Source organism: Monomorium pharaonis, chromosome 4 (genome assembly GCF_013373865.1).
Source record: "Monomorium pharaonis isolate MP-MQ-018 chromosome 4, ASM1337386v2, whole genome shotgun sequence".
Taxonomy (NCBI): Eukaryota; Metazoa; Arthropoda; class Insecta; order Hymenoptera; family Formicidae; genus Monomorium; species Monomorium pharaonis.
The window spans coordinates 2,643,069-2,659,314 of NC_050470.1; the positions used below are offsets into that span (position 1 = coordinate 2,643,069).

General features: G+C 34.0%; 1 protein-coding gene across 1 annotated transcript; it reads left to right on the forward strand.

Moving 5' to 3' along the window:
- The first annotated feature begins 5,604 nt into the window (after window positions 1-5,604).
- Window positions 5,605-16,003, forward strand: LOC105834484 (poly(A) polymerase type 3). The gene is made up of 12 exons (XM_012677008.3): window positions 5,605-6,247; window positions 6,601-6,839; window positions 6,941-7,184; window positions 7,651-7,755; window positions 7,835-7,985; window positions 8,101-8,312; window positions 8,439-8,736; window positions 9,280-9,483; window positions 9,570-9,691; window positions 9,893-10,054; window positions 10,178-10,276; window positions 10,725-16,003. Exons 2-12 carry the CDS (start codon window positions 6,628-6,630, stop codon window positions 10,776-10,778), a joined length of 1,863 nt encoding a protein of 620 aa, XP_012532462.1. The 5' UTR covers window positions 5,605-6,247; window positions 6,601-6,627; the 3' UTR covers window positions 10,779-16,003.
- Window positions 16,004-16,246: the final 243 nt, after the last annotated feature.

Here is a 16,246-nt window from a genome sequence, read left to right on the forward strand (position 1 = left end):
CACACACACACACACACACACACACACAATCGCTAACGAATGAAGACGAATGATGACCGGCATACAGAAAACGATACGTACGTTGACCGTCGTGTGCGAGTCGTGTGGTGGGTGAAAAATAGGAAAACTCATTTCGCCGCTGGGTAAATTGCGAGGGGGAGGGGATTTGCGGAAAAGTTTCAAGTGCGAAATATGATTAACGGATGAGCGAGCGCGTGCTTCCAACTCACGTCCGCTTGTGCGCGTACTTATCTACCAGCCCGGTGGAGGTAAATGACAGGATGTAACGTGATTTGAGTGTGCACGGCAGTGCGCGGCCTGCTACGTGTTTTCTACAATAAAAGCCCGAGAAATATCGCCGAGATTTGTATGGGTGCAAATGGCTCGCGTCGCGTCCAGATCGTCGGGCGCAATTATTTGTTTCGAATATTTTGCCCGAAACGTATATGAGTGGTATCAATTTGTTGAAATGTTTTGTAACATAATCATGGAAATATTTCGTACAACATAACTGTAAGCAAATTTGATTTTAATCCTGCGGCAGAAACGTGTAGTTTGTTAGTATCACTTTTACATTTCAGTTTGTTTTATTAGTGACGAGTTTCGATGACTTTTGTTTTATTTCTACGCTTTTATTACGTGATTTGCTAACATTTTTACAAATCATCATAGCTTTAACGTAAATGCATTCTAAATAACTGCAACATAAATATATTCATTTTTATGACATTTTAATTCTGTAGACAGAAAAGAAGGGAAGTATCGTAAATTGAAATAATTGTTTTTGTGGTATTGAATTAAAATAATAAAACAGGAATTTACAATTAAAGTTGCACACAAAAGATTTTATTTAAGAAATATTTTACCGCAAAGTTGAGACCGGAAAGAATAATCCTCGTTGCCGCTATAAGAAGCTTATGGCGATTGGCACAATGAAAAATCTTCTTCGAGTTTGAAAAATCACACGTAGCATTCTGTCGTGTGATATACGCGCGAAAACATTTCTAAAAGACGGCAGTTTACGCTATCGTTCAACAATTCTACGGTAATCGAAGGTTTCATCCCAATGGTGAGTAGTAACTGCAGAAAACGCTGAAGAAGGAAATTGAAAAATAGAGTCTTAACTGTGAATCCAACTATCTGTTACCCATCCCAGTACACCGTTTTAAGAAAAAAAGTTGACTACTACATCTGCGAGGGTAACGGTGAGAGAGAAGGTCGAAGACAAGAATGGTTGGAAACTCCGATTCGATTTCGCCTCCGTTCAATCTTCTCTCGCGCCGGTTGCTACCAGTATGGTAACCCGTACAACGATGGCGTTTAGAACTGTTTTTCACAGTTTTGCACGAACTTGAAAGTTTTAGTATATATCACTCGAGAAATGTTACGCAATTTCATTGCACTCTTGGGTGAATTATTTATATAATAAGTAAGTTGAGAAAAAACACTGTTTAAAAAAAAATTTAGAAGATACTGAAACCTCCACTTTTATTCCTACTTATTTCTACTTATTCCGCTTCCCTCGTTTTACTTTTTAGATGCTTGGCTGTTTATATTTAAACCGCTGAGGCTAATTGAGATTAATATCTAAAGATAATGTGATGAATTAAGGGCATTATCTTTAGCATAAATTAAATAAATGGACGATTAAGAAAAAGTGCGATAGTAATATATATTTCTTGCATAAAAGATGCTTAACAACGAAGTTAATCTCGATTTCAAAATTGAATCTTTCATCCAGGAGGAATATACGATATTTTTTTTTCGAATGCAATAAAAACGAAGTACAAGATGCATCTATATCTCATTTTGAAATTATTGAATCTTGTCGCACTTTATTGGCGCTTTTTGCAATCGCGAAAAGCATATTTATTCACAGCTCGATACACTATTGAATCACGCAGTAGCGCACAATCAAATTCCGGTTATTTACGAAGCACGCAAAACGCACCGTATACACACAGGCAGTGAAAGAGATCAAAAAAAGTCCAGTGTAGAGCCTTTACCAATAATTCCTTGTTGATACAAGAAGCAATCATCTGCATCATGTCGTGTATATTAAATTCATGATTTTTTTTTACGCACGCCGAGATCAAGCAAATCTTATAAAGCACGTCATATAATGTTTCAAAAACAAGTACTGACAAAGTTAAACTTAAAAGAAGGATATGTATACAATATTTTATAATTTGCGATATATTTACACACAGTAATAGTTATTTAATTTTATAATTAGTTGTGTGTCTCTCTTAAACTTTTAACTACGATTTTAAATCTTCAAAATTTTTTCCATCAAATCTGCATACAGTGATCTCGAGCTGCTATCGAAGAATTTATTCAACGATCGTTATCGCTATAAAAACAATAATCTAAATAAATTACAAAAACATTAAAACATTTTTAATTCTGCTGTTTTATTTAGATCTATTTGTATTTTATTTTTCCATAAATGTATTTTATTTTCTTATTAACATTTAAACGTTTTTTTCGCATATTTTGTGATCTTGTCTGTTACATGAGATCTCTTTTCTATTTTTTCATTTTTTTAAACTTTTTAATCTTGGTTCGGAAGCGTACGGCTCAAAGACATTTAATTTTGTTGGTTCTCGTTATACCCGTGATTTCCCGTGTGATGCAGACATAAGAAAAATCGCACAGAAAACCAGTGGCAGTCGACCAGATATGAGGAAACATAAATAACGTTATGTCATAAAATTTATATTCGAAGAGCAAATAATGCCGTGGGCTATGTCTTGCGATGTCAAAGGCTTAAATTCCTTGTTGATTCTTTGACAGAATAACAAAATGCCGATGACGTCATCCGAGAAACGCTTGTATAAATCCGATAGTTATGTGACGACCGCTAAGTCACGCGAGGAATCACGCAAAGTACTCAAGATTATTTGGAAAATTTTCAAACTATTTCACGAATTAGCAATATCAATTGGGATACGGGAAACAGTTATTACTAACGTATATAAGATTAGCAGGAACTTAATAGTATTTTTAACAATTTTATTATTAAAAAAGAACGATAATTATAATTTTTTAAATTAATAATTTCTTATTTGTGTGTATATAATGTGAATAAAAAATATTTGTATATGTCAGAAAATGATTGCAATTAACTGTTACTTATCTGGGAAAAATGTTTCATATACATTTTTCACATTTTTTTTACAAAAAACAAATATATATGTTCAAAATATGTACATATATGATGTTTATATTAGTTTCCTTTCTTTTGTAAAATTTCTATTTAATATAAAATAATAGTTATACTAAAAAGATAAATATATTCCGGAATATATTATATATGGACAATTTTTCATATTTAGTTTTTTTAAAAGAAGCAATGCAAAAATTATTTGTTTTAATTAGTTTCTATCTTTTCAGTATGACTATTATTTTTTTTTTTTTATATCAAACAGAAATTTTACAAAAGAAAGAAAACTAATATAAACATATATAAACATATTTTATATATATTTATATATGTTTTTGTATGAAACATTTTTTCCCGGGTAATTATCCCAAATTTTTCTATATTTATTATCATATTATGTTAACCACCCTCATGGTCAATATGCCAAAGGCATAATATTGCATGTAACGAAATGATATTCACCGAATTCGTATGATCCGTTGGAAACCACGCAAAACGCGAGAGTGGATGGAGATTAATTTCAACGTTAATTTAGCAGTAGCAAATGCTCCAGCTGAAGTGTCCTCCCGGGTAAGCTGCGCCTAGAGCCGTAAATGAAACTCGCGCTCGAGTTACCTCGTTCTCTTCCTCTCCTTCTGTCAGCATCCTTCTCGCCTCGAAGGCGTAAAAAAATGTTGGCCGAGCCGACGCGACGTAACAAAATTTTCGGCAAAATTATGCCACTTCCGCAACAATTTGCGGTGTTCGTGTGCTTCCAAGTATACTTTGATTACATGCAATAGCTCAGAAAAAGATGGAAATAATAAATACAAAATTTTTATTTTCACATAATTTTTTTTTTTTTTAATAGTCTCTCAAAGAGAAGTGAATAATGTTTTGCAAAGTAGCTTTTATGATTAGTAAAAAATATATCACAAATGTTATTATTTTAATTGTATAAGTATATACATCCTACTAAATTAGCAATATATGAAGTTAGTATCAAATTAAATCTTTATATATTGTTGCTCTACATATTGCATCTACTTTAATATAGTTTATTTGAGTTTTTAAAAAGATGGCGGATTCAATATGACGAATAAAATTTTTACCAAACTGAAATAGGTTATTCTTATATGGTACTTTCTTTAATCTTTAAAAAATGATAAAATTCAAGATACCCAAGCATGAATATAAACATTTATTAATTAAGGAATAAAATATCGTTTTTCATAGGCCTTGTTTACAATGAAGATTTAAGCTTAAAGCTGTAAGAAATTGACAATCACAATTAAGGCCGGATCTACAATAGGTGTAGTAAGCCTTATGCCTTAAGAATCTGATCAATTATAATTGAATGTGAGAAGAATAATCGAATATAATTGGTTAATTCCTTATGGCTTAAGGCTTACTATACCTATTGTAAAGCCGGCCTGAGCATTCTTATAAAAATCGACTGTGATTGGTTTCTTATGACTTATGCTCAATTTCTTTACTTCCCGATAAAGCTATCCGGAAGATAAATATCAAATTTAATCAATCACGTGCATAGATCTGGTAGTTTATCTCCTGGATAATTTTAACCGCAAGATAACTGGACGCGAAGAAATCGGACATTAAAGCTTAAATCCTTCATTGCAGATTAGAGGATACTGTTATACGATAAAAATACGATGATATTCTTCATTTTTTCATGCATTTCTAAGTCAAACGTTTGTCTTTCCCTGTCTCTCCCTATCTCTTCCTGTCTCTCCCTGTCTCTCCCTGTCTCTCCTTGTCTCTCTCTGTCTCTCCCTGTCTCTCCCTGTCTCTCCCGGTCACTTCCGGTCTCTCCCTGTCTCTCCCTGTCTCTCTCTGTCTCTCCCTGTCTCTCCCTGTCTCTCCCGGTCACTTCCGGTCTCTCCCTGTCTCTCTCTGTCTCTCCCGGCCTCTCTCTGTCCCTCCCTGTCCCTCCCTGTCTCTCCCGGTCCCTCCCTGTCTCTCCCTGTCTCTCCCTGTCTCTCCCGGTCTCTCCCGGTCCCTTCCTGTCTCTCTCTGTCTCTCCCTGTCTCTCCCTGTCTCTCCCTGTCTCTCCCTGTCTCTCCCTGTCTCTCCTTGCCTCTCCCTGCCTCTCCCTGTCTCTCCTTGCCCTTCCCCCCTCTCTCAAACTCTCTCTCTCTCTCAAGTTTCATATATCTAATAATTTATTTAATGTTTTAAACTTTCTACAAATGTATAAAGAATTGAACAACAGGACTATGAGATACACAAATTTAAAAACAAAATTTACAACAATAAATAATTAAAAATAAACTTTGTTGTGAACAATTAACTCCGAGATTCTGAATCCCTGCATTACCTACTATCACTCGCTCGTGGTCGCGCAGTTAGACGCGTCCAGACATAAGACGTCGCTGTCGGCGCGTTCGACATGCAGTGACGCAGTGTACGCGCTCTTTACAATTCGCCAAACTCTCGACTGTTACGAGCCAACGAGCGGTCAGGGTGCGCCATGTTTGTATTGTAGTCAGCGTTGTAGGTGGTGTAGCGTGGCGCGGAGTGCGCGGGTTGTACGTGTTGTCTTCTCCGCTTATTTTTCTCTCGCGTACTCGGTAATGCTCGGCCGTTTATTTACGTAGCGTCGCGACGCAGTGGCAGGGACCGAACGCGCGTGTCGCCGATTCGTCGTACGACGACGCGCGACGTGAGGAGCAGCGTAGCGTAGCACAGCGTAGCGAAGCGAAGCGCCGTAACCACCGCGCGAGATCTTGCCGAATGTGAACAGCCGCACACACGCCACCCGGGAAAAACCGCGAGGGGTCCGTTACAGACGCGCTCGCGACTCTTGCAGGGCTAGATGCGATCCTCCCGTTCTCACAGGGGTTGTTTACGGACGGGCCCGCGGCCCTCGTAGATCCGCGTGACGCGCGCGCGTGTCTCCGGGAATCGCCGCGACGTCGTTTTTCTCCGTCAGCAGCAACCGCGCTATGCCGCTCTAAGCGCCGTGCACTCGTGCTTGTGTGTTTTATAATCTGACAACAACAACAACACGCGAGCATACTTCGTCTCGTACACTTCTCATTTATCATGCCGTTGCATCTCTGACGAAACGGTTATCAAGCGGTGAGTAATCCCCGCCTGGGTTCTTGTTTCCCCTCCGATTCCTCCACGCTTCTCTCGGTACGGCGCTGCAACGCGCCGACCATTGTTTGGGATCTTCATCCACGAGGAACCTGCTGCCAGTAGGCTGCTACTGGTGCCAAGTGCCTCGGGATAAAGCACGTGGCTTTACGCGAAAACAAAGATTGCTCTCGTCTTGAGATCGTATTTCATTACTGGTGCTTTCTGTAGACGATTCTCGCCTGCTCATTTTCTTATTCGTTATATGCATCCCATTGTTCCAGAAGTACATGAGAGTGACGACAAATTTGTATTACCATTACTATAGTTATCGATAACATAACGTCTGCTTGCAGGTACATACTTAATTGAAAGCTATCAAAATGTGGCCGACACAAAGTAATAATAATTCCAATGCAAACTCCGCGTCCAGCGAAAAGAACAATTTACGCACTCTGGGGATGACATCGGCTATCAGCGTAGCTGAGCCTAAACCCATAGATATTACCAGAACCAACGAATTAAAGGAGGCCCTGAAACCCTACAATGTTTTCGAATCTGAAGAGGAGTTAAATCATAGAATGGAGATTTTAAGGTATATCTAAGAAATTATTTATGATTGTTTATAGCTATTATTAATGGTTTGTCGATAATAAAAATGCTGCTATTAACTAAAACTTCTCTTTGCTCTCACAGCAAACTGAACGCATTGGTTAAACAATGGATAAGGGATACGAGTATAGCTAGAAACATGCCACCTAACGTGGCCGAGCAAGTGGGTGGTAAAATATACACATTTGGTTCATATAGGTTAGGTGTACATCACAAGGGTGCCGATATTGATGCACTATGTGTTGTACCACGTCATATATATAGAGCGGATTATTTTACGTCCTTTTTTGATTTATTAAGAACACAAGAGGAAGTTACAGATTTAAGGGTATGTAAATTCAGATTTAATGTTATGCACACATCTTAAATATATTTATTTTTTTAAAGTTTCTGTACATGTATTTATGTAATATTATTTAATTTATATAATATATTTATCCAAAATGCATTTAGATATGTTAGAAAAATATAGTCACTACACTGTTAACCATTAAACAATTATTAGCAAATGACTGTTTAAGAGAAATATTAAAATAAAACTTAAAAAATTGCAAATTGACATTTTATAGATCTAATTTTTTATTTATTTATAGATTTGTTATTTTAAAATGTTATTATATTAAATTGTTTTTTATTTGTTTATTAACTGGTTCACCGAATTGGTACAGTGAATTCTTCGTAATTATCTATTAAAGATAAGCGTTGCAAAAAGGCCAAAAATAAAGTACTTATATATAATATCTCTAATACATTATTCGAATATTTGATAGTTTGCAATATTTATCATATTATAGGCAGTAGAAGAAGCATTTGTACCAGTTATAAAAATGAACTTTGATGGAATAGAAATCGACATGCTCTTTGCGAAGTTAACTCTTAAGGAAATTCCAGATTCAATGGTTAATATTTATTTTTTATATTATGTGGAATATTCTCTGAATCTTGATTTTTATGAAAAAATTTTATAAATACTTATAGGATCTCAGGGATGACATGCTACTAAAAAATCTTGATCAGAAGTGTGTCAGAAGTCTTAACGGTTGCAGAGTGACAGACGAAATATTGCGTTTAGTACCTAATATAGAAAATTTTAGATTGGCTCTTAGAGCTATAAAATTATGGGCAAAACGTAAGTTTTTTATGTAATATCATACTTTAGTTATTTATTACTTTACTGTTTTACAATAATTAATACAAGAAGCGTATAACTTGCTTATTTTGAGATGTGTTTTCTTTATTTTTAGGACATGGCATATATAGTAATGTCTTAGGTTATCTTGGTGGTGTATCTTGGGCAATGTTAGTTGCCCGGACATGTCAACTGTATCCTAATGCCGTGGCTGCAACTCTGATAGAAAAATTTTTCCTTGTATTCTCCCAGTGGAAGTGGCCACAGCCAGTGCTTTTAAAACAACCTGACAACGTCAATTTGGGTTATCCAGTTTGGGATCCAAGAGTAAATCGGCTTTTCTATTTTATAAATGTTTCAAATTCGTGATATTAAACAAATAATATTATATGTGTAAATTGCAAAATATTTGTAAACTATATAATTAATTTTGTCTACTTAACACTTTTAAAGGTAAATGTATCAGACAGATATCATCTAATGCCAATAATTACACCAGCATATCCTCAACAAAATTCTACTTTCAACGTGTCTATATCGACTAGGACTATCATGCAAGAAGCGTTTGAAAATGGGCTAGCTATAACTGAAGAAATTATCATGGGTAAAGCAACGTGGGACAAATTGTTTGAGCCACCAAACTTTTTTGGCAAATACAAGCACTACATTGTATTATTAGCCAAAAGTTTGACCGCAGAAGATCAACTTGAGTGGTGTGGTCTTGTTGAGTCAAAAATACGTCACTTAATAGGTAACAAATCGAATATGATGATATATTTACAAGGAACGCACATATATATATTTTTTTTCCGAAAATACATTATTTCTTATCGTATAAGGATTTTTACAACATCTATTAAATTATAGATATTAATAAACATATTAAGAACAAAGTTTAAATGTATTTAATTTAGTTCGTTACACGAGACAACAGATTAACATGACAATGTTCGATTTTCTTTAAAATAATTTCTTCAAAAATAGTTAGATTATAGACACTTAACGGTTTATACTTATTGTTTTTTTAATTTAACATATATAATAATTATTAATTAAAACGCGTTCCAAAAAACGCTATGAATACAGCAAAAATAAGTATTAACAATTAATATAAACTGTGATAATTTTTCAGGAAAATAAGCAGTTACTAAATACCATTTTAATCTGTGTCTCGTAATGGTGGAATTGTTTATATCTATTTATTACTTTTATATTCATTTATTATTGTGTATGTGTATTATAATACTAATAATCCATGGATGCCAAATTGGCAAAATTATAACCACTTTCACAGGTATGTTGGAAAGGAATCCTCATATTACTTTGGCACACGTTAATCCAGAAGCATTTCCACCATTGAACCCCGAATCGGGTAAACACTGTTCTATGTGGTTCATCGGCCTGGCATTTGCTAAGTGCGAAAAGAATGAAAAAAGTGAAAAGGGTGAGAATATCAATGTTGACCTCACATATGACATCAAATCCTTTGTGGATACAGGTAGGTTTGCCTATTTTAAAGTTTAAGATGAGAATATAACAATAATATTTAAGAGAATATAACAATAATATATGTATTTGTTACAGTTGAGAGACAAGCAGAGCAAATAAATATGTTTAAGGAAGGAATGTGGATTGAGGCTAAACATGTAAAAAGAAAGGACTTGCATACTTATGTATCACCAAGTTTGTTAAAAAAGGAGAGGAAGGTAACGTACTCTAATATATAATAATATAATAATATTCAAACATGCTAATTTTATTTTAATTGTATTTTACATATTTTATTGTACTTTTTAAAGTATTAATGCAAAATAAACAGAGAAAATTGTCAAATTCTGCAAAACATTTACAATAAATTATATCTCGAATAATTGCAATTTAATATTTCCATACAATAATTTTTGCAGGTTTCTAGTGGTGTGCATCGAAACGGCAATATTGCTGGAAATGGAAACAGTGGTAGTGTATCTCCACGAAACCAAGGCGATGCAAGTGGCAGGAAGAGGTTATCGGATCAGACGCTTGATGCCTGTGGAAAGAAGCGACGAATCAATGAAGCAGAAGAGCAAGTGAGTAGTCTACATACTATAAAATAACACTCAAGAAAAGATGTTTTAATTTTATCTAGATATAGAATTAAATGTGATTCATTATATTTATACATCAGTTCGATCGGTTTAATCTTTTTATAGACGGAAAATACAACGTTAGTCGTTCAATCTTGCGGAGAAGATAGCAATTCTGGCTTCAGTATGGATGAATACAAACCGAATCTATCAACTAATAAGGACGTAAGACATTGTACATATAATGAATAATAACCTTTATAATAGGATAAAATTAAACATAAAAATTAAACAGTAAGTGAAAAATGTTTATCATAAAATTTTTCTCACTCCTTCATCTCACCAGATCGAGGTAGACACATGATAATACATAATAGTTTTAATTATTTGCTTTTTCAAATTATTATTTATTGATACATATGCTTGATACAGAAATCTAGATAGTAACAATATCAATAGCAATTTACTTATTTTGTGAATCTAAAAAATCTTAATTCTTAGATGTAAGAATTTGCGCCACAGCAAATGATTATTAAATAATTTTTTTTTTAATTTATGAAGGTATTTAATTCCAATTGTGATATATTTCAACGAATGTATTAAGATAAACTTGACATTTAATTGACAATTATTAATATGATACGTTCTTCCTTGGTGTATATCTGTTGTCTAGGAAGGACCTACTGGTGCAACTACAGTAGCGCAGGAGGGATTCGTATGCACTTGATGATCATCATGGGATTATTATCTCACATCAATCCACAGATGCTCCTCTGGGTCATCTAGACTGTAAACATTTCTCATGCAACCATCCACTGCCCACTGTAAGTCCTTCGTTTCGTAAAAACAAAACAGCGTCACGCAATGGAGGAAGCTCTGTCCAGGTGGAATCAATCAATTGATGACGGGATTTATGTGTTTATGTGTGAGACACTATAATTAATAGTATTATGAAAAAAAACATCGACAGTCAATGGGAACAATTATGCTGAAAACTAATGCGATTGTGCCAGTGTCTGTGATGTCATTTATATATCACTGGGGTATAATAGTTTTGAGATACATAGTTGAAAGAAATTTATCACTCATAAAGATAGAATCTATTTTGTTTGGAAACAGAATGGCAATCACATACTTTTTATATTTCTTTTTTGTATATATAAATCATTTACATTACTCTTTTTTTTATCGATAAACAAACTTGAACAAGGAACTTAAGATTTGATAATACTTGATATAACATAATTTTACATAATTTACATGACGAGCAGAAATAGTTTGAGAAAATTGCATGTATGGAAATTTCCGTATTTGCGAGTGTTTCCGCGCATGTTAGAAAAAAAATACAAAATATAAAATATATTCTTATATAAAGTGCATTTTTGTAATGCACTGCGGAATATGCTTTAAAAAATGCATACAATTTAGTTGTAAGTAGGTCTGATATACTTTATTACTCATGGTAGCGCAAGTCACGTGCCGTGATCTATCTGTTTAGGGACTTGCAAATATCGTTAGCGTTTTCATACGCTTTACTGTTTGTACTAAGTATGAACTATAATTTACGCGATACTTAATGTTGTTATAATTTATAAGGATTAGGTGTTACATGCAAGTTACAGAATAGAATATTACTCTCAAAGCTTACCGTTGCACATAAAGAAAGACGCTAATGATTCGCTTCATCATCTTTCACTATGTACAATTATAATGCAATCGATAATGTAACTGCATTATAAGAATCACCGACACTGGCATAAAGCCAAGGATGTTTTATTTGCAAAGTACCATAGATAATAGTCACATTATGAAGATAAGAAATAGAGATTTACAAATGAAACATCCTAAACGGAGCATTGACTATCTTATTGACAATTATGTTGCGTGAAATAGTTTCATATAGAGCCGTCTTTTTTTTTTGCTCAAAAACAAAGTTATAGCTTTAATGAATTAGAGACGAGTTGACACTTGGATGATTGAAACCGTCTGTCACCAATCGGTGAGTTTTTTCAGGTGTTCAACTGCTTTCACTCCCAATCTACGGCTCTGATCCTTGATCTTGATTCCAGATTACTTTCTCGCCTCTATTACAATCCTCATGTTCATGTGTTAAAGGCATGTCCACTAATCGTATGCTACAAGGTATTTGATGTTCATTCTTTGGTACTTGTAAAAAACGAACTCGCAAATACCGCAGTATACGCAGAAATCAGGTACTTGCAGAGTAATATTTGGCAAGTTAAATGTTTCAGATGCAATTCGTATTAATATTGAGAAATATGAGAAGTATCTCTTCTCTTTCCCGTATAATCGACATTACTAACAACTTAATTGTTACGTTAGAAATTCTCTTAATGCAATATACACAATTTAACGATACTGACTAATTAAACTTTTTAAGTATAACATGAAAAAAACTTAATTACAATGCTTTGCAAGTGTCATGATTTAATGTTAAGTGATTAGGAATCATTCCGTTACTACTTGTACATATTCGTAGATACGCCTGAGATGATAGGTTTCACTCTTTCAAAGCTTGTCTTATCGAGTCATTTTATTTATTGATTGGGATATGCACTTTTTTGTATACTAAAAAAACGGTAGTGCTACCTTATTTCTCTCTTCGCTTTCATGCTTGAATCTGAGATCGAGGTACATTACGGTACCGTACAAGGAATACTAGGCCAGTTGATTTGATCGATCATAAACTCATTTGCTTTCCGCGTATATTGACGTGACATGATTAAAAATGCAATTATCTTTTTAAAAAAGTAAACACGAAATCTACGGCGAATTCGCTTAGATACATGTATGCATAAATATATCCAATCGAATTCGTTATTATTATCAAACGATACCGTTGGAATAGTCATGGGTTTATTTTATAATAATCGATATCGTTTGTAATTGTCTTACATAGATTCCACGCGAAAGGAGAAGGGAGATTTCCCTGTAGATATTTTATTTTATTTAGTAATCACTCATGATTTAGAAACTGATTCGCAGCGCACAGATGAGATCGAGCAGATTTATGTTAAAATGAAGAGATTACTTCGTTTATTTTTATTTATCTTTAAAACATCGCCTAAATTTGCAAACTTTTTTAAATCACAAAGTCTCTTCTTGTAATTATATAGGTTTACTCAATATTTTTTTATGGAATACGTAAACGTATGCATAACATTGCTGATACTCATATATAGTAATAAACGTAATTAAACTTCATCTATTGTGTCTATCTATAAAATATCTGTCTAATGAAAATTCTTGATCGTGATCTTATATAAGAAAATTTTATTATGAAACTTGTTTATTTATCGACTTATCATCATTTTGTTTTGCAAACAAAAATATTTGTAACTCTTGTATTTTTTTTAAATTACTAGCCTATTGTATAATCTTTTTTGCTAATTCTAAAATGTGCTTTATGCGAAACTCAAATATTTTAATAAACAGGATTTTTACGTATTATTGAAAAAAACGTTGTGTTCATGCATACGTGTCTTTTTTGTTATTAACGTCTTTCTTTTTGTACAGATATTAAGTTCATTAAGTTTGTGCAGCTAATACACTTAAGATCTCTATTTAGTGACAAAGAAAAGCATATCGCATTGTCTCCGATAAATTGAACATTTGTTTATTTTTGCTATGTTTCATTGCTGTTTAACGATGGATGTATGTGAATGTATTTACGTGCACGCACATATACACGCGCGCGCATATTATTACAAAAGTTTAATTTGCGGGGACATATGATGTGTATTTTTAGCAATTCCGTAAAGCGTATTAATTACGGTGCAATACTTTTTTTTCTAATGCAGAGCCATTTCTTTTTTCTAGTTAGCAAATGATATTTCATGAATTGTGCAAATTCACATATCGAATGGCATCATGCAAAATAAAATATGAAAAAGATGTTAACACTTTCATCAATAATACACAGATTGCATATCTACTTCACCGAGTAATTCTCAAAACTTTTTCTGTCTTTTCACTTACATTATTCATGTCGAACATAAAAAAATCAAGAATCTCATGGTGATTTATAAACGTACAAAATTTAATGCAAATTCTCTGTTCAGATAAGTTGGAATAATATAATTTCTTCAATCTTTCGGAACAAGTTTCTTTATTTATTCATATTTTTTTCATCTCACCACGTGTCGCACTCGAATTACTGTGATCGTCATTGCTACTATTACCAATATCATTCGCGGTAACGTTAAAGCTTCTGTCACTCTATCACACATTTTACAATCATTTTGGGTTTTTCATCACAGAATAATATTTCAACTTTATTGAAATCGATGAAATGCACGCGCTTGTGGATCATTAGACGATTCTCGATCATAAATGCCATGGCATTCGGAAGCCCGAAATTGCTTTCGTCACATTTAACAGTACGTACCGTGCTATCAGCTCTTATTGCACTAATTTCCCGATCATCCATTATACAGCACTCATTGTCTCAATGCATTAAACTTGCTGACTAATCGTCCATATATTCCTGACGTTAATCACCACTATCTTCTAAGTTCCAAAGTTCAGGGATTGCATTATACTTTGCACAACTTAAGGATATTGAAATGACAAAATTACCAAAATATTACAAAATTCTCCGAATTGACTTTACAGAATTTAAAACTTTTTTACATGTTTAAGGTACACACAAGATTAAATCGTGGGATACTCACTCAAGTGAGTTTAAAAAAAAATTAAAATATATGTGATATGTAATTTAATTCTTTTTCATTCTTTTTATGATTTATTCTTGTATTCTAAACATGTAAAAAAAATTTAATTTGGAGAATTTTGAATCATATAATGTTCGATAATTCAGTTTAGGATTCATCTAAACGAAAATTTAGACGTGTGATAAGTACCATTGGGCTGTTATAATTATGATCGCAAGCAGAAAAATGAGGTACTTGTCGGCGAATGGAGGCCGAGGATCGCGAACGGTGAACATCAATATTATCCTTGTATGCCAAATCTTATCTTCTTTATTGATTCGAGGATATCACGCGCCCGATTCGTACCTCTTTCTCTCCTTTCTCTCTCTCTCCTCTCTCTATCTCAGAGATAGCTAGACATGTCTATAGCACATTCTAAATCCTTGCATTAGCCTCCCCCATCTCCTAGAAATCATCGTTAGCTGACGTGGATGTCTTGCAATTTCAGTAGCACAATTTCGGCGTGACAGGAAGGGAAACACTACGTCTCTCATCCGAAATCTTATCTTTTATTATATATAGAAAAACATGGAAAGAAAACGCGAGTCAGAAACGGGAAATGCGTTGAAGGAGGAAAAAAGAACGAGATAGATGCGAAGACTTATATGTTGCGGGACATGCGGAATCGACGTACGTGGATGCTGTACGAATCGTGCTTAGGATCTCACACGGTACAGAATATGATGCATTTGATAACCGAAATCATGCAAAATCATTGTACGTAAATACCGAATCGTTTATACCACGAACAGTCGCAGTTTCCAAGCAACTTGCGCGATAAGTTATTGTAAAATTAAATTGTATTTGCACGTGCATCGATCGTACGCGCCCGTACGTGATGCACTTCTGCAAATAATTGCATACAGATTCCACGATACGTCCGTGAGGGAAATGCTTTCTTCATATATATATCTCTCTCTCTCTCTCTCTTCTCTCTTCTCTCTTTCTTTGAATGCTATTTTGTTTTTCAAGCTTTCTCATGAAAATTCGAAGCAGAATGCGCTGGCCGCGTGTTCATCATCCGCTCGTGGATCGTGAACGCTGTGTGCACGCATGCAATAACGATCACCGATTCATTGCGTACAATTAGCAATAGCACAAACGAAAAAAAAAATAGGATGAACAAGCATAATTGGTATCCTGTAAACGTATTGTACACTCTGTATCTCTCCTAAATAAACGGAAATAAATTTTTCTTTTAACTCCTTCAGCCAAAAAAGGATGGAACATCGATCGTGTTAAGGTGGAACGATTCACAGATTTGAGCGATGTCGATTGTTTTAAATTATACTTGATCGTTCTGTCTTGTTGCGATCAATAGATTTTATTGATAATATATATCCTGTTCATCATCCCAATTTTATATTTAACATTGTGATTTATAGCAAATTATGGTATAATTAATCATCAAAGTCAAAATAATTATGTAAAACGTTCAAATTGGTTGTTAGACTGTCAGAAT

Excerpts from the sequence above, each read along its gene's own strand:
- LOC105834484 (XM_012677008.3), top strand. The coding sequence starts at position 6,628 with ATGTGGCCGACACAAAGTAATAATAATTCCAATGCAAACTCCGCGTCC. Across the intron at positions 7,756-7,834 it reads AGGAAATTCCAGATTCAATG|GATCTCAGGGATGACATGCT; the intron begins GTTAATATTTAT and ends AAATACTTATAG. Across the intron at positions 10,055-10,177 it reads TCAATGAAGCAGAAGAGCAA|ACGGAAAATACAACGTTAGT; the intron begins GTGAGTAGTCTA and ends ATCTTTTTATAG.